Source organism: Meles meles, chromosome 6, assembly GCF_922984935.1.
Source record: "Meles meles chromosome 6, mMelMel3.1 paternal haplotype, whole genome shotgun sequence".
Taxonomy (NCBI): Eukaryota; Metazoa; Chordata; class Mammalia; order Carnivora; family Mustelidae; genus Meles; species Meles meles.
In genome coordinates, this window is record NC_060071.1 from 7,536,349 (window position 1) to 7,558,255 (window position 21,907).

Genomic DNA, 21,907 nt, shown 5'->3' on the forward strand with positions numbered 1-21,907 from the left:
GGGAGGTGTCTGGAGAGAGGAGGCGTCTGTGCACAGCCTTGTTAGCTGAAGCTCTTGTGTTGTGTGTTGGAGTGGAACATCCGAGAAATGCCCATTTCAGCTGCCTCCTGCCAGGATGCGCCTCCAAGAATAGATGTACGGATCATAATATTAGTGGTGTACGCTGAGGCCAGGAAAATGTGAATTATAACTACACCTGTAAGAATACTTCACTTATCTCTCCACCTTAATTACCCAGAAAGGGGATTAGAAACAAAGAAGACAAGGACGGATATCTACCTGTTTGTGTGCGTGTTTACGTGCTCTTAGATCTTTCATCAGCTTCTATTTACCTTTACTTCCACGATTCCAGCAGAGTGGTGGAATTTGCTATTTCTCACTCTGGTGTGATGCGTCAGCACTGACTTTGAGGGCTAAGACATTGCCTCCTCTAATCCTCACACCGACCGGATTTCCTGTAAGGACGCTGAGGACCAGAGAGCTTCGAGAGCAGCTGACCAGCATCCAGCTTCCAGGGGCCAGAGCTGGGTGCCTGTCTCCAGGGCACCCACATTTTTAGCCTCTGTGCTCACAGGGGCTGCCGAGCACCCTGGTTGCAGCACATTGCAAGGGAGGAAAGGCTCTGGGGGCTGATGGCCCCCAACCCGATAGCAAAGGAAGAGCCACGAAGCTGCTGAAAATGGGCACAATAACCATTAGAATTTAGGAGTCACATCAAAGGAGGGCCATTGGGGTCAAGATGCACATTCTGCCTGCTTCAGGAGCCTGGAAGGGCGTCCCTGGGTGATTAACAGCTCGATGGGCTACTTCGCTTGGTCATGATGATCCAAGATCATCCAGGAATGTAAGTCACGTTCTGTCTACTCTGCTTAAAAAGGCAAGGAGGTGTGTAATGCATTTTAGGAGGAAAAAGAAACAGCTAGCAAGGAAGTTGAACATGCAAAGGTTTTGCATTTAAATTTAGTTGTCTGGAAAATTCCTTATGAAGAACAGCTCGTTAATAGCAGTGAGAAGTCACAGTGAAAATGATGGTGCTCTTACAGCAAGGGAGCAGGGAGGAAGGGTTGAGACACGGCCAGCCATGGGTAAGGGGAGGAAGGATGCTCACTGGTCCCACCAACCAACGTTCTGTCGAATGTCCCTGTGCCGAATGTCCCTGTGATGAGGAACGTTCTGTTAGGTGAGGGGAGACACCTGTCTTGCCCTTCTTGTGGGCCTTCCTGTCAACTTCAGTCCCCTGGTGGTGGAAGGGGGTGGATGTCTCAGTGTTCTAGAGTTTTCTATGTATAGGACTTAAATATTGGAGTTATAAACAACTCTTAAACATATCCACATGACATGTTTTTAATTAAAATATGGACCACACAGTCTGTACCATCTCATTTTTATAGGCTTGGAGATTGCCAATTCATTTCCATATTGGCTCCAGCCAAACAGAAGGAGGAAGAAAGCGATGGTACAAAAGCACAGTCGAATTTATTCTAGTACAAAGGATTTTTATCTCTTCCCTGGATGTTTTAATTAATATTTCATTTGTGCTATAGCTCATCCCCAGGATGGGTGGGGAAGCAGCGATCTGTGATTTCAGGACTGGGTCCTGTCATTGGAGTCACTGCGAGTGGCTTCATTTCTGGTGGTTTTCCTCCTGCTCCCGAAGACGCTGGGCACAGGCACGGTCCCTCGGCTCCCGCACACCCCGGTCCACCTGACAGTGGCGTGTTCTTTGACCACAGAGGCTCACCTAGACCCCACTGAGATTTTCGGAGATGTAGCCTGAAGCCAGGCTCTGGCTTGGTTGCTCAGCGTTGTTGTGAATTAAGCCTCCCTCCCGTCTCTCTGGAAAAGTGCTGCACGTTCGCTCTTGGTGAAGGGTGTTGGCCAGAGGGGAGGGACGGGGCAGAGTCGACTCCTTGGATGGGGTAGTTCCCATTGCGAAGCAAGAGTAAGCAACGCGGAAGAGGAACTCCCAGTGGGGGTGGGGTGGCAGTGGGGACTCTTGGCCAGTGGGTTCCAGCTAGAGCTGGGCGGGAGGAGAACATTATTGCTTCTGGGATGTGTAACCTGGCTTAGCCTATGGTCCAGCGTACCAGTGAGCCCCTCATTTCCTCTCAAGGAATGCCCTTGATTTGGGGAGGGGGTCTGGGATAGCTTTTGATGTTCTCCTCTCACCTGGACCCAGGGACCTATATCAAGGCAGGTTTTTTGGTTTTGGGCTGGTGCCTCATAGGGTTTGGTGCAAAGCAGTCATTTTTTGAAAACAAGGTTTAAAAAAAAATTATTTGAGGAGAGAGAGAATGTGCACAAGTGGGGGGAGGGGCAGAGGGAGAGGGAAAAGCAGACTTGATCCCAGCACCTGGAGCTCATGACCTGAGCCGAAGGCAGATGCTTCGCCAACTGAGCCCCTCCCCACCCAGGTGCCCCCAAAGCAGTCATTTTCAGAACTATTGCTGTTTCAAGCCATGGAACGCAGTCTTCAATAGTCATCTTCAGGCATAAGCCTTACATGAGGCAGGGCTTCTCAACTGTGGACATTCTGGGCCAGTTATTGTCTGTTGTGGGGTCTGTCCTGGGCACCTGTGGATTTTTTTAGGAGCATCCCTGGCCTCTGCCCATGAGACGCCAGCATCCTTCCCTTCCTCCCAGCTGTGAGCACCAAAAACATCTGCAGACGTTTCCCAGTGTCCCTTGGGGGGCAGGATGACCCCCTGCTGAGCACCCCTGTCTGAGAGGTGACTCAGGTGGGTTGGAACCTCCTCTCTGCCCCACCCCTCACTGTTCCCGAGGAAAGCACGCAGACCGAGAACAAGGGTGCAGATCCCCGTGGGGCCATGCTCTGTGCCAGAGTGGACAAATGCAGAATCCGGCAGCCCCACACTGACCTGAGTACCTTGCATGGCTCTGAGCTCCTTCTCTCCCATGGTCAGATGGGTTCCTCCCGGCACAGCCTGTGGTCCTGGAACGGGGGTGACCAGCAACTGCCCCCCACAGGGTTCAAGTGCCGAACCTTCCTCTAAACAGTGATCATCGTTGATTGCTTTTCTTTCTTTCTTTTTTCTTTTCTTTTTTTTTTTAAGATTTTATTTATTTATTTGACACAGAGAGAGACAGACAGCGAGAGAGGGAACACAAGCAGGGGGAGTGGAAGAGGGAGAAGCAGGCTTCCCGCTGAGCAGGGAGCCTCATGTGGGGCTCGATCCCAGGACCCTTGGATCCTGACCCGAGCCAAAGGCAGACACTTAAGGAGTGAGCCACCCAGGTGCCCCCATCAATTGCTTTTCAAGTGACAACGCTAAGTGCTCAGGGAAGACAGCCCGGACACCCAGAAAAGCACAATAGAGGGAGAAGCCACATACTAGAGGTCAAGGTAACTACTGTTTACCACAAACAAAGGCAAACCAAACCTACGGTCATATTTATCTAACCTATTTATTCATATTTATATTTATTTATTTGTTATGTTTTTAGAGCCTGCCTTCCCCACTTAAACCTGTAGCACACAGCGGCCCACCGAGCTCCCACAGCTGACCCCCCAGGGCTGGTACCGAGCCACCACTCGGTGAGTTACCGGCGGACCTGGCAGGTGCCCCGCCGATGTCATCAGCAAATGGCAGGCTGCACCTTCTCCTCAGAAGCTGCCCTGGGCTGCCAGCTGTGCGTTCCCTGAACCTGTTCCTCATTTCTGCTCGAGCAGTTTTCCTGGAGGTCACGAACGACAGGCTTACTGTCCCTCCACGCGCCTGCCACATGGAGTTTTTATCAATGATTGCTGAGAAATGACAACTTCCAGCAGAACCGCGATGCCATTTTTAGCTTGAAAACTGAGAAAAGACTGCTCAGTTTCTGCAAAGCACGGGTTAAAAATAACCGTCCCGGCTCGCGCGCTCCCTGAGGACTTACTATGTGTCCCGAGCTGCCGTTCTGTCCCCGGCCTTTTAAGTCTCGCGTCACTCTTACCCTGGGGGGGGAGTCGGTATTTTATTAGCCCATCTGACAGATGAGGAAACTGAGGCATAGACAGGTGAGGTCCCCTGGACGGGGTCACACGTGGACAAAGGTAGCGACGGGGGCCAGGATGTGCGTCCTAGCAGCCTGGCTGGAGGCAGGGGGTGGGGGGGGAGGCGGCTGGCAAGTTTCTTCTATAAAAGGCGGGTCTCTTGCCGCGCTGCCTCAGCTCAGCTTCGTCCTCGTACAACAAGAGGAGCTACAGACCAGTCACTGAATGGATATGAACACCGAAATTTGAATTTCATATAATTTTCGCATGTCACAAAATAGGATTCTGCTTTTGATTTTTTTTTTTTTTAAATGTACAAACTATTCTTAGCCCTCAGGCTGTACAAAGACAGGTGGTGGACTGGATTTGGCCTGCAGAATGTAGCTTGTCGACCGGGCTCGGGAGAGCCCAGGCTCTTCACCGCGCCATGGCACCGCGGCTGTGCAAAGACTCTTCCCCCATGCGGGGAGCCTCAGACCCAACAGCGGAGGCAGGGGCCCGAGTCTCTTGACCAGGGAGCCCTTTGCACCAAAGAGTTCATTCATTGCCCCGCTGCGTCTCCGAGTGAGCCTACGTCGGGCGGGTCAGCGTGGGGCCAGCAGGACGCGAGGGCTAAGAATGGTAAACCCGTATAATACACCGATGATTGACAACTCAGCCATAAATAAAAACACGTTTCTGGGCTTCTGATGGGGGCGAAGGAAAACAATTTCATTGACTTAAACAATTGATCGACAGATGCTTGTTGGAAGCAGATCCTAGTCTGGGGTCGGGCTCCTGGGAATGAACGGTCGTCTGTAGGAATAGTGTCATTCATTGGTGGTTTGCCTGGACCGCCGGCCCGGTGAGCACACGTGGGGGGCACTGGGCACAGGTCATTTTACTCCTCCGCGTGATCCTTGTCACCTGACATGATACCAGGGGCCCTGCCCTGGTAGGACCAGACAGAGCAAACCACCCCGGGGCTGAGAGGCTTCCAGGGAGAAGACTTTGGTCTTGGAATTCAGTCCCGACCTGGCCACCTGGTCCCTGTCCCCAGCAGATGCCAGTGTGTCTGGCTGCTCAGCGGGGGCCCCGAGAGAATGTGGGACAAAATGGATTCTCCACATACCTTGTCACTGTGTTGCTTTGAAATGCGTCCAGGGGCCCTGGCCACCACCGCCCCGCGGCCTTCCTGGCTCCGGCTTCCCTCGGTGGCAGATGGAAGAGCCACGGGTGTGGTAGGGCCAAGGAGGGGGTGTCTGGGGAAGGCGGCTGCCGCTTTCCTGGCCTTCGTGTGCCTCGGATAGCTGCGTGGCGGGATGACTGAAGACGGTACTTTGACATCGGTGGGGAGCGACCAGCGATGATGGGAGCCTCGGGTCCCGGGAGGGCACGGTGGGCAGCAGAGGGCCTTCTCCTGAGGCCCCTGGGAGCTCCGTGGGATAGAGATGCGGAGGAATGGTAACGTCTCACACAGCTCTGGAGTTGGGAAGGGTCTTAACAGATCAGTAGTTTTCAACCTGAGGACCCTAAGAGCTATAATGGAGGTTTTTTTGTCTCTGGCATTTTGTCAATATCCAAAAAAAAAAAAAAAAAGGGCAGCAATCAAACCTCGGACAAGCCAGCTCCTCTGCTTATAGAACTTTCGAGTTCCTTTGCTTTGGGCCGGACCCGATTATCCGCTGGGAGAGTTCGTGCTGGTTTCTATCTGTTGATCAAAAGCTCTGGTGAATGGTGATTTATATCTTCGATCAAAAAATCCTAGAAGAGAAATTAATTATTACTTAATAAATGTATAGTGTGCCTGCTTGACACCAGCCTCCTTAAACAGGAGGTGTCTTGGGAGAAAGCTCTAAACGGAGACCTTGTGATGGGAAGGAGAGAAGCTGCTGATCTAGTGAAAGCCTCTCCCTTTGCAAACGAAGACACAAGGGGCCCAGAGAGGTCAGAGCTCTCGCTCAAAGCCGCTGGTATTTAGGTCCTAGAGTTGAAGCCGGAGCTGGGCTCCTAAGTCTCACCTTCCTTCCGTGACACCGCGGTGCCTCCCTGGTCCGCAGCCTGCCCCCTCCTTACTGGACTCGGTTCTGCCCAATCAAGCTATATCCGTGTTCTTGAACTCCAGGCGGGTTGGGCTGTGGTCACCCGAACCGGGCGGTCAGTGTCTGGACCCTGGGGGCCCCTGAAGTGGGTGTGTGCTCCTTCTGAGCTTTTTCACTTAAAAACCATACCCACCGGCAGGCTACCCTCCCACTCGTCCTTTTTCAAACCCACATCATTTGTGTTGCCTTCCTGGGCTGCTGAGAAAATGAGCTGTCCTTAGGAAGTCCCCAAAAGGAAAAGAAAAGCGAGTGGAAGGAAGCTAAGTTGTGAAGACCAAAGGGGAAGCTAGGTTTCGAGTCTTTAAAAAGGAGAGCTTTCTGGAGCAGAGAGGGGACATTAAATGCGGTCCCCGGGCCAGGTGCTCTGGGTCTCATGCCGATTTCCTCAGGTGGGTGGTACATGAGGCCGCTTGCGGAGGGAGAAACAGAGGCTCGGGGACACTTGGCCACGTGGCAGAAGGCCTGGCTTGCACGTGGGCGATCCAGGATTCGAGCCCAGGTCTCTCTAGCTCTAGAGACAGTACCTTTCCTGTGGACCCTGGCCGACCTGAGCCCTGTCTTTCCTCCTCCCCTGCAGACACATAGAGAACTGGCGAGGTCTGCACACGCTGAATGCCGTGGACATGGAGCTCTACACCGGCCTCCAAAAGCTGTGAGTGCATGGGGCCACGGGAGGGGCCACGGGTGGTGGGTGGCGGGGGGGGGTACCCGCTGCTCCTGGGCTGCCCTGCGCACTTCCCTGCTCTGTTCCTTTTTCAGTAGAGCTGGTACCACCCACTAAGGGACTGCTTGGGGCTTCAAAGGCCACCTCCTCACTCTCCCGCATTTCCCCTCAGCCCAGAAGACTGGAGGGCTGTGTGGTCTCAACTGTAGTTAGGGATTCGGGGCAGGACTTGAACCCAGGCCTCTCGGCTAGTGATCTCACCTCAGCCCCCTGGTTGATGAATAGTCCCCGTAGCCTGCAAGATCCCCCAGCCCACTCCTCCTCCTCTGGGACTTCAGCGCTAGTGGTCGTGGGGGGCTTGGGGTGGGGGAGGGAGTGGCAGCTGCATCCCTGTAGCCGCTGGGCCCGATTCTTGGGCAGGAACCCTGTTGCCAGGATGGGGAGAGGACAGCTGCCAGCTCATCCCAAACCCTCACCAGGTCCCTGTGGGGGGTGAGCCCAGAGGCCGTCCGCAGGGCACCCAGCGATGCTGGTGATGGGGATTGTGTTCAGTTCAGCGGCCCGGCTGGCGGTCCATGACCTCCTGTGAGCCTCAGCCCGGAGCAGATGTCCCTTAGCTCCAGAAGCTCTGCTGACCCTGTCTCTCTCTCTCTCTCCAGGACCATCAAGAACTCAGGACTTCGGAGCATCCAGCCCAGAGCCTTTGCCAAGAACCCCCACTTGCGCTACATGTGAGCAGAGCTGGGTCCTGGGCTGCAGGGAGAGGGTGGGGGGGGCAGGCAGCAGGGAGGGCGCTGGGCAGTGCAGCCAGCTGGCCACCTGGGGTCTAGGCCTGGCTTTGTCACTGTGTGCCCAGGCCTCAGACTTTGCCTCTTAAAAATGAGTGTTTGGGATTTGAGCATCTCTAAGGTTCCCGTCAGAAGGACGAGCCTAAACCAGGGCTTAGAGCCTCCTGACTCCCAGGGTTGTTCGCTGTTCATTCGCGATTTTATGGGAGTGTTAGTGATGGGAAATCCCTCTCGTCCGGCATGTGAATGCTACACCTCTGAGGCCATTTTTGGGTCCCAAAGTGTGTGTCTGTGTGCCGCTGTTTGCTGGGTGCGGTTGGCAGAAGAGGCAAGGCCGGGCCAGACCAAGCACCGTGTCTGAGTAGGTTCTGGGTTCACTGGAGAGCGGATCCGAGAATGGAGACCCCTGTACCTGAGGTCACACGGATTTGTTTGGGACAGGTTCCAGGCCACATGGCTCCGGGTAGGATTCTTGTCTGTACCTCTCTCCCCTACCCCCTACCCCTCCCTTCCATGTCTGATGGCGGAGGGGCCTCCTCAGTGTTGCACCTGTGGGGTAGACTCACAGGAGCTCGCTGCTTGCGCTCCAGACCTTGTTCTCCATGAGGACTCTGAGGTTCAGTGGGAGGACTGCTATGTCCTGGGGAGAAGGCGGGCTTGAGAGGAAGCTGGGGGAGTCTACGGCCATACCACCCTGAACGCGCCCGATCTCGTCTGATCTCGGAAGCTAAGCAGGGTCGGGCCTGGTTAGTACTTGGATGGGAGAGGAAGCCGGGGGAGCTGGTCATGGGGAACGTCAACCCGCTGTGCCCACAGTGGGCGCTTGCTTTCTGATCACCCCTTCTTCCAGGATGGTGGCCATCTTGGACATCCACTGGGCACCGTCCCTGAGAGAGGAGAGATTCTGCAGGGACCAGGTGGGGAGGGAGGGGGGGTCTGTTGTATTTGGGGTGAAAAAAATGGAGCAACGATGTGCCGGTGAGTCTTTCCTCTGTCTGTGTGACCGTTGTACTGGCTGAGGCACTCGGCCTTCGCCGTCGGAAGGACAGCCCGCTGGATGGGCCTCTCCTGTGAAGACGCGGAGCCCTCTGGGAAAGCTCTCAGAAAGTGGCGGCAGGGGAGGGCGAGAGAGAAGGGTTTCTGGAGGACTGTGGCGGGAGGAGTGGTTCTTCTCACGGGTCCTGGCCTCACCCGCTGTTCTCTGTGTGCTTTCTCAGGCTCCGTGCTTGGTGTGTGTGTGGGTTTGTGTGTGTGCATTTATCAGTATGGCCCCCCTTCTTTGCGCTACACCTCCTTTCCTCCATCTGGAAATGGCACACGCCGTAAGGCCCTCGCCCAGGGCCCGAAGTCTCCGCTTTAGCCCTCCCTTCCAACCATGTCATGCAGTGGTAGCCCCCGTCTCCGCGAGGTGAGCGTCTGTAGTGAGAGCATGCGTGTGTTCTCTGCAGCGGGAGGTGTGGCTGGGACCAGAGGAGGGCCTTGGACCAGATGTTCCAGGTGTTTATTTTACGGGGATTTGAATTTCAACGTAAAATACCCCAGGGGAAGAATCTTCTGACCTCTGAGGAGTCTTTCTTTTCACACCAACTCAGTTCACAGAGCTAAGCGCCCTTGGCCCGTCAGGTGGGGACAGTGGAGTCTGGGGACTGCATGTCCCCTGCGGAAGGGGCAGGCGCTGACCGCTGCTAGGTGGACGTGGGGCCTCATGCTGCCAGACTTACTGTTCTTTCAAAGAAGAGCTAAAGGTCTGGGGAAAGCCCTCAAGTTTTAAATGCTTGGCAATGAAAAACAAAACCCTTCAACCCCACAGGCCGAATGACCCGGCTGCGTGGGTAGACTAGGACACATGGAAGGCCAGTTTGTGGGCTAGGGTCATGGGGGAGAGACGCTGTCAGATGGGAGAAGCTCTGTCCCCTTTGCTCAAGGACGGTGGCTGGGTGCTCGTGTCCTAGAGGCTTACAAGGCACGGTGTCACCCGCAGCTCTTGGGGAAATCGATGGGGCTTTGGGATCCGTCATGTTTCTTTGGGCCGCAGAAGTGGGAGCAGGGATACGTCTTGGGTTACAGGTGTTTCTGAAATGGAATGTCCTGGAACATTCCCTTGACTTACAATATTCCCTTGACTTACCCTTGAAGTCCTAGAAGAAGGCTGTGACCCACGTCTCATTGGGGATGATCCGGGGTCTGGGGGGTGATGGCAGTGACAGGCTGGTGAGGCTTTGTGAGATTCTCAAGGTTTAGGGGGCCGAGGGGGTCTGTTCTGTTGATGGCTGTGAACCTGCCCGTGACCTTGGGCCCTGTCTTCTCCCAGAAGCATGGGCCAGCTTTTGCCAAAGTAGTTGCTGTTGGCAAGAAGGACGGTTTACTATCAATCTACCCCCAGTTTGGGCCTGGTTGTACATCAGGAGCCATTAGGATGCTCAGCTTGGAAGGAGAAATTCAGCACCTGTCCAGGGGCTCCCCTAGGTTCCGTGGGGTTTCCCGGGGAGTCTGAGGGTCACAGAGGAGCAAAGGGGTCAAGGGGTAAGCACTGGCTTCATCGATGGGTTTATTTATGAACTTCTCCCGCTTAACGAAGACACGCCCCCAATCCCAACCGAGTGAATTTCCCGGCAGCTTCAGGACATCTTTCTCCTGGCAAATGGGCCAGGTTTCTCTGCTCTCTCTCAGCCTCTTCTATTTCTGTCCTCTAAATGCGGTTACGAGTCTTCAGGCCGCAGCTGAGCAATCACAAGATGATCACTTACTCCAACACTAATTGCCAAGCCCTGGCTTGGCGGCTTTTTCGTTTTACTTTTTTCCTTTTTTTTTTTTAGGGTGATGGTTGAGAAGACTTTTCTTGTCCCTTCTATACAGAATAAGAAGCAGGAAGTGAAATCATCACCCCCTGTACTGGTGTTAGGTTGTCCGGATTGTTCTGATTGGCTCGGCTGTCCCCCACTTCTAAGCTGCTCTCGCATTACTCATGCCAGCTTCCTCGTCGGGCCAGAAAAGGAACCAGTGATGTTAAGGCCAAGTTGTCCGTCACGAGGGAGGCTGGGGACGAGGGCTCTTGTGTCCATCTTCAAGGTTTATGAGCGACGGACTCGTCTTCTCTTGGCTGCTTTGGTGTTCTCTGTGCTTTACTGAGCGTGAGGAAGAGAAGTTTTGATTCATACACAGCAAGGGAGAGCCTGTCTGAGAGAATGGAATCTCCTTGACCTTTAGATCCTCTCTTTGACCTTCAAGATTTTTGGATTAAGGATTCTTAAGGAGAAGGATGTTCCAAGTGGACAATTGGAATCTCTATTTGCTAATCTGCAAAATGGGTACAATAATGGGGCCCCCTTTGCAGAGGGGACGTGGGGAAGGTGAAGTGACCAGAGGCAGATACAGCTGTGAGCCCGGTGCCCAGTAAATGGTCAGCGTTCAGGAATGGCAGTCGCTAATAATTACGGTAACTACCATTGCTATTTGTGCGGATGATAATAGAACCAACGAGGGGGGACCAGTAGGCCTGGATGATGATTCTGACCGTGACTTCATTCTGGAAGAATCATAGACCTGTTCTGCTGTGCTGTCCACCTCTCCGGCCTCTGGAATACTTCTCCCTGCAGTCTCTCATGTCTTCCTTCCTTGACTACCAAGAAGCAAACCCTGACGGATTCCCTATTCTCTCCACTTAGTCCCCTTGCTCAAGAACCCTTCACGACAATGTGAGTTTCAGAAGGACCAAAACAGTTCAGCCGACGAGCTTACCCTTTGTTTCCATCTGATTGGAGAGCTGAAGTCGGATTGTTTGCTGAATTTCCCAGCCCGACCTCTCTAGCTGGCTCATCTCTTCCCTTCCGGGGTTGGTTTTCTGCGGCGTTGGCTCACACGTAGGCCGGATCTCCACAGTCTGGGGTCCCCATAGGCAGAATGACACAGACGACTCTCTATGAACTGTGCTAACATGGTGGTACGATCTTTCCTCTGTAGAGCACATCAGGGTTTTCCAAGTGCTTTCGCATACATTGTCTCCTTCTGTTCTTGTTACCGTCCTGGCGGGGGAGTGTGAGAGGCAGCCCAGGAGGCAGGTCCCGAGACGCTCTGACTTATAAGGAGCAGAAGTAGAACTTCCAGGAATCTTCCCACCATACCTCGTGGACCAGAAGACACAGTATTTTCCACTGAAGCAATTAAAACATTAAAAAAAAAATTATGGTTAGAAAATTGCATGAAAAATGCCGGTATCAGGGCCCAGGTGGCTCAGTGGGTGAAGAGTCCGACTCCTGATTTTGAGCTCAAGTCATGATCTCAGGGTCGTGAGATGGAGCCCAGCATCAGGCTCTGTGCTCAGCATGGTGTCTGCTTCAGATTCTCTCCCCCCCTTCCCTTCTTCTGCCCCTCCTGCCTCTAAATAAATAAGGAAATAAAATCTAAAAAATGCTGGTATCAGGAGAGAAGAAGGAAAGGCTAGTGTTGATTGAGAACTTACTATGTCCCAAGGCCTGTGGTGTTTTTGCAAACATCTCTCCTCTCGGTATTCTAGGTTAGGAATCCTCCATCCCCATTCCATAGATGGGAACACTGAGGCTCAGAAATCATAACTGGCTTCCCCCAAGTTCACACAGCAGTTAGTGGAACAGCCAGGACCTGGGCTCTCATCCCTTGGCCTCTGAAGCCAGTGCGCTGTTCGATAGTCCACGCGTGTTTGTCCCTGTCTCTCTGGCTCTCCAACAAGAACTCCTTATGGGAGGGTTGGGAGTCTTTAAAGTTTTATTAGAGCCGCTGTTTCCCCTGGGAATTTAGCGCCATCCATCCTCAAAGACCGCTCTGTTTCGTTTTTTCTCCCATTCAGGTCAAATCCTATAACAACAGTTACATTACAATCCGAGTATCTTTATCATAAAAGATTCTTAGCATTTGCCTATGGCGTGCTCATTTCCAAGAATATGCAGTGTGAGATTCCAGCAAGCCATAAGAATTTTTATTTAATCCCTTGGAGTTGTTGTGGTCAGATTTCTCTTGCATTCTATTTCTTGCTTTTTCTCCCGAGCTCTGGACACCACACCATTACTCTTCTCTGTCACGAGCAGAGGTACGCTCATCTCCGGCTTGCGAGAGCCAGCCCGAGCTGACCTATGTGGGAGTGTGATGGGGGCAACAGGGGGAGAGTATCCTGATTTGAGTATGATTGTGTCCACTGTGTTACGCTCACAAGGGGAGAAAGTCAGCAGCCCTGCGTGGGCGGATAAGAGGAAGTGGCCGAGACTTTACCATTGTAGGACTCAGCTGAGAAGGCAATACTTTCCTTTTGAGGTTATGGGGTTAGAAGCATGGCGACGCTGCTTTATTATGTCTTGTAAATCACTGAGTGCTTTTTCTCCTTGAGATCACCCCCCATTCTGGGATAAGATAATGGGTAGATATGAGTAGATATTTTATCTACTAAAGGTAGACCTTTGCCTCTCCGCCTGCCCCTTCCCTCGGCATTGAGACTTTCTGCCAAGTCCCGAAGGGACTGATGAGTGGCACACTTGTCCCCTTACTGCTTCTCCACATGGGCCCTTCCTCCTTTGCTCCATGTGGAGGACTTAGCCACTGAGCACCGTGTAGTTAACAGTCAACGTGGGCTTTGGTGATAGAAAGGCCAAGCTTCGAATCTCGGATCCTCTGTGTCTTAGTGTGATAAGGTTCCCCATCTTACTTAGGCAAAATACCGAACCTCCATGAGTTCTGAAGGGACCATAAGAGCTCCTACTTCAGGGGATTGGCCTGAGCCTCCACAAAGACGATGATTAGAAAGTGCTTAGGATAGCGCTTTATGGAAGACTCCGTATATTTTTTCTCCCATTAATGACTTCTTCCCTGCTCTTTGGTCTCTGATTCCACAGAATTGCAGGGAATTAAAGCTGGAAAGGGCTCTAGAGCTAACCCCCCCAAATTCATATTCCTGTCCCTGCCCTCATCCCTGCCTTTGAGGTCCATATGCTAAAATACCTCCTCCGAATTGCCTACTTGATATCTCCGTGTGAGTGGCTCTGATGCAGGTCACACTTAACTTGGCCCAAAACAGAATTCTTGATTTCAGTTTACCTCCACTCCCTAAACCTGTTTCCCTGGGTGTTTGTTTTTGTTTTTGTTTTGTTTTTAAAGATTTTATTTATTTGACAGACAGAGATCACAAGTAGGCACAGAGGCAGGCAGAGAGAGGGGGAAGCAGGCTCCCCGCTGAGCAGAGAGCCCGATACGGGGCTCGATCCCAGGACCCTGAGATCATGATCTGAGCCGAAGGCAGAGGCTTAACCCACTGAGCCACCCAGGCTCCCTGTTTGTTGTTTTTGTAAGTGGTACCATCCGCCAGATCACTCATGCCAAAACCTTACCAGTCATTTTTGCCTTTTCTCTTCCCTTTGCCTGCCTTCCTCCCTCCTTCCATCAGTTAATTCAAATCCTTCGGATATCTCGTACCCACCGCGTCTCTTGTCCCCTCCCCCACCACACACCGTCTTGGTGTCTCTGGCTTTCTTACATTTTGTCCTCTCCCTTTCGTCCCCTACCTTTCATTCCCAACACCATTGCCAGAGTGGTATTTTAAACACATAAATCTGACTGTGTCACTCTGCTGCTCAGAGTCCTCCAATCAGATCCCCGTTACTTACAATAAAGCGAAACCCCTTGCTGCGGCCACAAGACTCAGGCAGCTTGGGTTTTCATCTTTCTGTCTCCTGTCCCTGTGCTTTCCCCCTTGCTCTCTGCTGTAGCCTTATGAACCCTCTTTCAGTTCCTTGAATGTGCCACGTTCATTCTTCCCCTTGGAGGTTTTTACTTGCTGGTCTGCGGGACCCAGTTCTCTGCATGTTGGTTCCTTCTCATGGTTCTTTCTGATGGGACTGTCTTCTTCTTCTTCTTCTCTTTTTTAGAAGATTTTATTTATTTATTTGTTAGAGAGAGAGAGAGCGCGAGCACAGGCAGACAGAGAGGCAGGCAGAGTCAGAGGGAGAAGCAGGCTCCCCACCGAGCAAGGAGCCGGATGTGGGACTCAATCCCAGGACGCTGGGATCATGACCTGAGCCGAAGGCAGCTGCTTAACCAACTGAGCCACCCAGGTGTCCGGGGACTGTCTTCTTAGCAAGGTCTGTCTGACCACCCGGCCTCAGTGGCTTTACTTCTCATGCAGCTGTCACCCAATTAAACACCATGTGGCTGAACTGTGTCCCCGGCCCTTGTTACTATGGACTGTCTGGAATTATTTCCTTTACTTATTTGTTTGATTGTCCGTACCCTGACCCTCTCCTAGAATGTCAGTTTCCCAAGAGCGGGGACTTCGTCTTGCTCGCCGATGTAGCCCCGCACAGAGAGCGATGCCTGTCCCGTGGCATGTGGTCCGCAGTCATTTGTTGGCTATTTGTTGGCTAGTCGGACTTGGTCATTCTGTGGGCGAGAGGATAGATTTCTAGAGGAGAGGAGAATCCTGACCAAGATCTCATGGGCAGCCGCTGAGCCGGGACTAGAACTCAGGTCTTGGTCGTGTCAGTTTGAGGTTCTTTCCATCATATTGCCCTGTTGACCGTTCTTGGGTCCCATCTGACCAGGGTCTGTGCACGGCAGAAAACGTTGCAGTTGTGTTTAAAGGAAAGGATATACGGGCAAAGAATATATGCAAAGCGTTGACATTATAACGCTGATACTACAAAACTTACAAGTCGTACAAAAGTTCAGTCCTATCACAACACCACTCTGCGGCAATGTCGCCTGAAAACGTGCAAGGAAAGCAACATGCCTCTTAGAGATCTCTGCCTCTCCAGCCCTGACAGCTCAGAAGTTTCCTCAGACCCGAGCTTGAGCTCTTGCTGCTAACGAAATCCCATCAACCATTTTTTTTTTTTTTTTTTTTTTTGTGAGAGAGAGCGAGTGAGCACGTGCATAAGTTGGGAGGTGGTGGAGACACGGAGAGAGAAGGAGAGGGAGAGAACAGCAAGCAGACTCCATGCCCAGCATGGAACCTGATACAGGGCTCAGTGCGGGGCTCAGTGCGGAGTTCGATCTCACAGCCCTGAGATCCTGACCTGAGCTGAAATCAAGAGTCAGATGCGTAACTGACTGAGCCCCTCAGGCACCCCTGGTTCTTTGGATGAGTAGTTGTGAGTTATGAGTATGTGCTCTTGTAGCCTACTGCCTGACTTTAAATTCTGGCTCCGTCCCGGACATGTGTCCACCGTGGGCAAGTTCTCACCCTACCTGGACCTCTGTGCCTTAGTCTCCTCACGTGGAAAACGGGGACAGTAGGATTGTTAGCAAGACTCACTGGACTAACGTGTTTGAAGCGCTGAGAAGAAGATCTGGTCCCAAAGAGGAGCCCAGTGACACGTTAGCTGCTGCCACTGTCCTTCTTCAGGTTACATGGTGACAGTCACCCTCCTGGGACGCAGCTGAATAAATACGGAGAGGAGTATGGATGAGACTCTTCTGTGTTCCTGTCCCTCAAGGTGCTGCAGGCGGTGGGGGTTTATCATGTACAAGACATGGTTCCACCCGGGGTGTCTGGGTGGCTCAGTCCGTTGAACGTCCGCCTCTTGGTTTTGGCTCAGGTCATGATCTTATGGTCGTGGGATCGAGCCCCGCGTGGGCTCCCCGAGGGGCTCCGCACTCGGCACAGAGTTTCCTTGGGATTCTCTCTCCCCCTCCCCCTGCGTGCTCATGCGTACACATGCTCTCTCTCTCAAATAAATAAGTCTTAAGGAAAAAAAGTCTATTTGGGGAATATGAGATTTTGGTATAGTCAGGACAGTGGCTCCTAATCTTTTTTTTTTTTTTTGAGACTGTGGTTAAAGCTATACAATTGGTCCTCTGAAAATCCCCCCGACCACAGACACACACACCATTTCTCATGCATTTCGGGGATTTATAGACTTCCATTGGACCCTGAATTAAGAACCTGTCCAAGGATATTCTAGAAAGAGGTGTGTGGTCACTGTGATGTGTACTTTGTACCTAGCAGGTCACAGCCATTGGAAACTCCTAGAGTGACAAATGAGACTTATATTACGGTACATTTTCATAGGCATGAAAGAATGTCTTCGTAATTTATAATCTCCCCTGTGCTTAAGATAAGTGGAGAATAGACTGGGTATGGTATGGGGTTTCTTTTTGGGGTGATGAAAAATGTTCCCAAACTGATTATGGTGTTGGTTGCACAACCCTGTGAAGATGCCAGGAAACATGGAATTGGACAGTTCAAATGGGTGATTGTACGGTGTGTGAATTGCACATCACTAAAAGTGATGAACGCTCATCTTTGTGCATGTGTGTGTGCATATGTGGGAGGTATGTGTGTATGTGTGTGTTCCATGTCCTGCTCCAGCAGAAGCTCTTAGAGCCTGTGTGGGGGGTCCCATATGTCTCTTTGCCCTCTGCCACAGGACAGAGGATGTGAATGTTCTAGACGGAGGCTGCTTCATTAGCCTGAGTCTCGCTGGGGAGAGGATGGGGCAAAGCCACAGCTGACCTTCTGTGGACATATGCAGGAGGAGAGAGAAACAAACTTTTGCTGTAGGGAGACAGGAAACAGATAAGCCAGGGATGAGGGGGGGCTGTTGCCCGCATGCGGGTGGGTGGGCTGCCAGGAGTGTGGACCTCTCAGTACGTAGCCATCATTCTCTTCCTCTCTGTCCTTCCTCAAGAAGGGGTCTCAGACACAAGGGAGGCGGATTCTGTTGTCACGATGGCTTTGAACCTTCTCGAACTGATATGTATAAAGAAGTAAATCGGACGTCCTGGTGACTCTTTATTAGAGATGGGACCGGACTCACACCTCGGACACTCTGCACAGAAAACTGACCCTCTCCAGTGTTCCAGAGCAAGGTGGCAGAGGGGCCGCTGACTTGCACTCTAAGTGTGACTGTCGAGCAGAGGGGGCTGGAGTGCCTCAGAGGCTCATGGAGCAGGCAGCGTTGGTGGGGCGGGGGGCTTGGATGGGTGGCCATGGGTGCTAATGGCACAGGGGCTGTCCCCTCACTGAGGCATCAGTATAATGCCTTCCGTACCTAGAATCCCTCCCAGATCCATTGAGACACACGTTCATGGTCCCAGGCTATGGGGCCTGTCCAGCGGGGCACCTGTGAGAGTTCCAAGGGAAGAGGATTTGGAAATGGATACATTTGTCAGCGGAGTAGGGTTTTCGCAGATCTGAGGATCTGGGAACCTGAGTCGGGACTGTATGCCTGAGTGTGTCTGGGTGGTGGCCAGGAGAGGAGGGGATCTGAAGTTCAGGTTCACACGAGCGTGGGGAGCAGCTTGAACCTGGATGGCTGTCATTCGTCACAGGTGCCCTTGGGCTCTCAGCGGAGTGACCCCAGCTTGCACCTACTCTGCTCTTTCTCCGCATTCTTCCCTGACCTTGGGTGAGCTGCTTAGCCCACCTGGTCTGTTTCTACATCTATAAACTGAGGTGGTGTTATAAATGGCCCAGACCCGGCCTCAGCATTTTGGGAAATTCTTGAAAGAAAGGTGGCACCTGGGGCGCCTGGGTGGCTCAGTGGGTTAAAGCCTCTGCCTTTCGCTCAGGTCATGATCCCAGGGTCCTGGGATCGAGCCCCGCATTGGGCTCTCTGCTTGGCAGGGAGCCTGCTTCCTCCTCTCTCTCTCTCTGCCTGCCTCTCTCCCTACTTGTGATCTCTATCTGTCAAATAAATAAAAATAAAAAAATCTAAAAAAAAAAAAAAAGAAAGGTGGCACCTGGGGTCATTGAGGAGCAGGGCCAGAGGAAAGCTCTGGTCGGCTTATTTTGGCCTTCCTTTCCCTGCCGCCTCCCTGCAGGGGCAGGCACTCCAGTTCCACAGGCTCAGCATCGACAAAGCACTACCTCCAGGCCGGGCATGGGTCTGCGCACTTTATACGGCATTTTACCTTCATGATAGCAGGCGAACGAGGTTTGTTGTCTCCATTTTATAGATGGGAAATTTGAGGCACAAAGTGGTTACTGACTTGCCCGAGTTTCTGTGGCTCCTAAGTGGCAGAGACTGAGTCCAGCCGTAGTGGGCTGCCTCCGGAGCCCCAGAGCCCGTCCTCTCAATAACTCCACCCTCGCACCCCTCGTCTGTGGCCCCCGCAGGTCCAGCCTGGACAGGCGTCAGGTCTCTAGAACCAGCTGGAAGGTGGCACTTCTCAGAATGGGGCTCCTCTGGGAGAAGGACCGTGGGAGAATACTAAGGGGGTGCCCGAAACCAAGTCCCCTCTACACCTAGTCGTCAGCAGGGTCTAAGCAGGTGGGCAGGACCTGGGCTGGCCCTTGGGGCCGTCAGCCCGAGGGTCACACGGAGTGGGTGTTCACTGAAGAGAATGGAGCCTGCTTGATTGAACAGGTCGGGACGAACCCACGCTTACGACGTGTGCCTGCCCGGCTTTCCATCTGTCCGTTCCCAGAGAGCATGAGGCAAACTTGCCTGGCCCTGGCCTGGCTGTCATTGGCCCCGGGCCCCCAGGAAAGACGGTGTTTGTGGGTGCCAGAGCCCACTACCTAGTCTGGGGGTAGGAGTGGAGGGATATGCACCGGATTCGGTGAGCTCTAAGGTCCGCCTTACCAGCTCATAATTTGGTGCTGAGGCGTGTGTAGCTTCAACCCTGTCGTCTCCTTGTGCCATCGAGTGCTGTTAATTCTGTAGGTCTCCTGGGTCTTCCTCCCACAGTCCGACCTGGGCAGCGTCTGAGGACACCACGCAGGGTCTTTGTTATTCCCTCTTTCAAATGGGTGCTTCCCGCTTCTGTTGAACCCAGATGGGTTTTGTATCCTGGAACTCACCAAACTCAGGAATTTCCACCTCGAATTGCTTAGCCTTCGCTCATGCGTCCGCTGTTTCCCACTTATAGTCATGTCACACCCTCCGTCTCTGGGTGACGGCCTTTCTGGAACCCCGGAAAGGATTTATGTCTTGTTCCCTTAGGGAGGCAGGTGGCCAGCTTCCTAAATTGAGTTTCTTCTTTCTTGTCCATTTGTGTCTCTCCTGAAGACTCCCTGTGGTCCTGGGATTAAGGATGTCCTCCCTGATCATTTCTTTCTGTTGACTTTGTTTTGTGGATGGCCCCCCTCATCCACCCAGGGCAGACCCGCCATGACCCAGAAGGTGTGGCCGCGTACCTTGCCGGTCACCCAGAGTGTTTGCGAGGCTGTGCAATTCTCTTCATCGAAGCCCCCTGTTCTGCACTGAGTCTGTGCTCTGTTTAATTTCAGGTATCTCTAGGATCCGCTGCGCTGAATTTTAGGAGTTTTCTTGTAACCTTGTCAGCTTTCCAAAAGCTCTGTCTAATGCTGAGTAAACACTCTGGTCTCAGCGGCTCCCAGCCTTGGGGATTAGACTGTGCACCCATATTTTTCCAGCCTTGATTTTTCTTCGTAGATTTTCTTTCTCCCCCTCTCAACCCCACACGCCCTCCCCTAAGGCTGGCTTCATTACTTTCCATTTGTCCACATCTCTTTTCTTCATTTTTCTTGTTAAGGACAGATTTAGAAAATGAGGTTAGTCTCGTGGCTATTTTGGTGTCATCATTAATTTTCGTTCCTCTTCATTCCTTAGCAGACTGGCAGTCTCGTGTCTCTCTCTCCCTGGTTTTTTCCCTGATGGGTCTGTGAAAGTCTCTGCTCTGCCCAGGTTAACCCCTTTGTCTCTTGGGACCTGCTGTAGTCCTCTGCCCTTTCCAGTGGGCTTCTGGGCCTTCCAACTGGGGTATCCGTTTCAGGTTGGAAGGACATTGGGTCCCCCAGAGTGGTGCTCAGCCATGTTCCATCCCTGACCAACCTTGTGTCCTAGAGTCCTGTGACATTCACTCACAGTGGCCCTTGGGGTCATGTGGCATTTTCCCGAGACGTGAATTTATTAATTCCCATCAGGAGCATCTGGCCCGGTCCTGGTGCATCGCAGGCAAAGCAACAAAGATGAATTACACTTAGGTCTTCGGCTTCAGTGACGTGGCTGGGGACAGGACAGAGAGGCGGGGGGTTGAGGCTGTTTACGATGTGATGGGGACTACAGGTTCCCGAGGAACCCTTGACGAAGGCAGGTGTTGCATCGTTGGGCAGGGGGGATTACAGCAGGGAAGGACACCCGGGGTGGTGACAGACAACACGAAACCTGGGGTGGGTGGGAGGTGGTGGCTGGAAGGAGCTTGGTGAGGGGATGGGTGGTGAGTTATTGGGTGAGGACACTTCTTGGTAGAGGGAGCTGTGTACTATGTGCCCAGGGGCCTGGCGGTGTTTGAGGGATCACAGCCCCCCCCCCCCACTGACCCTGGAATCGGGCTGGCAGCTGGATTGCCACCACCGTCTTGCCCTGTGCTCCATAACGGGTCAGTACAAATGGGTTTGCTCCATAACGGGTCAGTACAGTGGGTCTGCTCCATAACGGGTCAGTACAAATGGGTTTGCTCCATAACGGGTCAGTACAGTGGGTCTGCTCCATAACGGGTCAGTACAAATGGGTCTGCTCCATAACGGGTCAGTACAAATGGGTTTGCTCCATAACGGGTCAGTACAAATGGGTTTGCTCCATAACGGGTCAGTACAAATGGGTCTGCTCCATAACGGGTCACAGTGGGTTAGGATCTTGCTTCCAGCTCTGCGGTCTTCCAGGTTTTCCGATGATCGGAGGCGTCTGTCTCCAAGGCGGCAGAACTCTGAGGGCTGGTCATGTTAGGGAGAGCCTGAGCAGGAGAGGGAGTCAGGGCTGCAGGGCGGGGCCCCTTCTCTAGGTCCCATTTTCTGTCAGACGGTGTGTGTCAGAGGCCTCCATGCCTCCTTCCAGGGGGAGGTCTGGTGCCTCCCTGGCCAGGGCCCTGCCTCTCTGACACACCAGTGTCCTCAGAGCTCTCCCGAGCATTCCCACTCTCCCCCCCACCCCACGGATTTTCCCCATGCAACTGGCAAAGAGATCATTCAAGCGTTTCACTTGGAGCCTCCTAGAGGCGCCTTTGAGGCTGTCAGGTAGCACTAGAGTCTCTGCCTCAGTTTCCTGGGTGAGCGGGCCGCTGCGGCAGGGAACTCAATGGGACAGTGTGGCGCAGGTCGGGGGCCAACTTGGGACCCGTTCCAGCACTTCTGCACACCCGCCTCCCACTACACCTCCTCCCACGCCTCCGCCCCTGCTGCACCGACTTCCCTCCACACCGGCAGTGTCCTGGGCCATCTCCCCACATGGCCCTTGCCTGTCCTGGCCCCTCGCATGGCAGGCTTTCGTCTGGCCCCCACTCTCTCTAGCGAGTGGCTATTCCTCCTTCCAGGTTCAGCCCAAGGGTCCCCTGAAAGCTTTCCGCTCACCACGCCACACTCCATCCCTTTCCTTTGGTCCCTGTTCTTGTCCTTCCTTTGCGCTTGTCCCGGTAAGCATGCCTTTGAATGCTTTTAATTATGTGATGTTTATTGTCC

The 21,907-nt window shown here is 53.0% G+C and overlaps 1 protein-coding gene across 4 annotated transcripts in view; it reads left to right on the forward strand.

The window, feature by feature from the left end:
- The window catches only part of NTRK3 (neurotrophic receptor tyrosine kinase 3), a 387,271-nt gene that overhangs the window by 75,168 nt on the left and 290,196 nt on the right, over nt 1-21,907 (forward strand). For all 4 annotated transcript variants that reach the window (XM_046008586.1, XM_046008582.1, XM_046008584.1 and 1 more), the window contains exons 2-3: nt 6,653-6,727; nt 7,399-7,470. In XM_046008586.1, the coding sequence (XP_045864542.1) occupies nt 6,653-6,727; nt 7,399-7,470 (147 nt within the window). The remainder of the gene's footprint in view (nt 1-6,652; nt 6,728-7,398; nt 7,471-21,907) is intronic.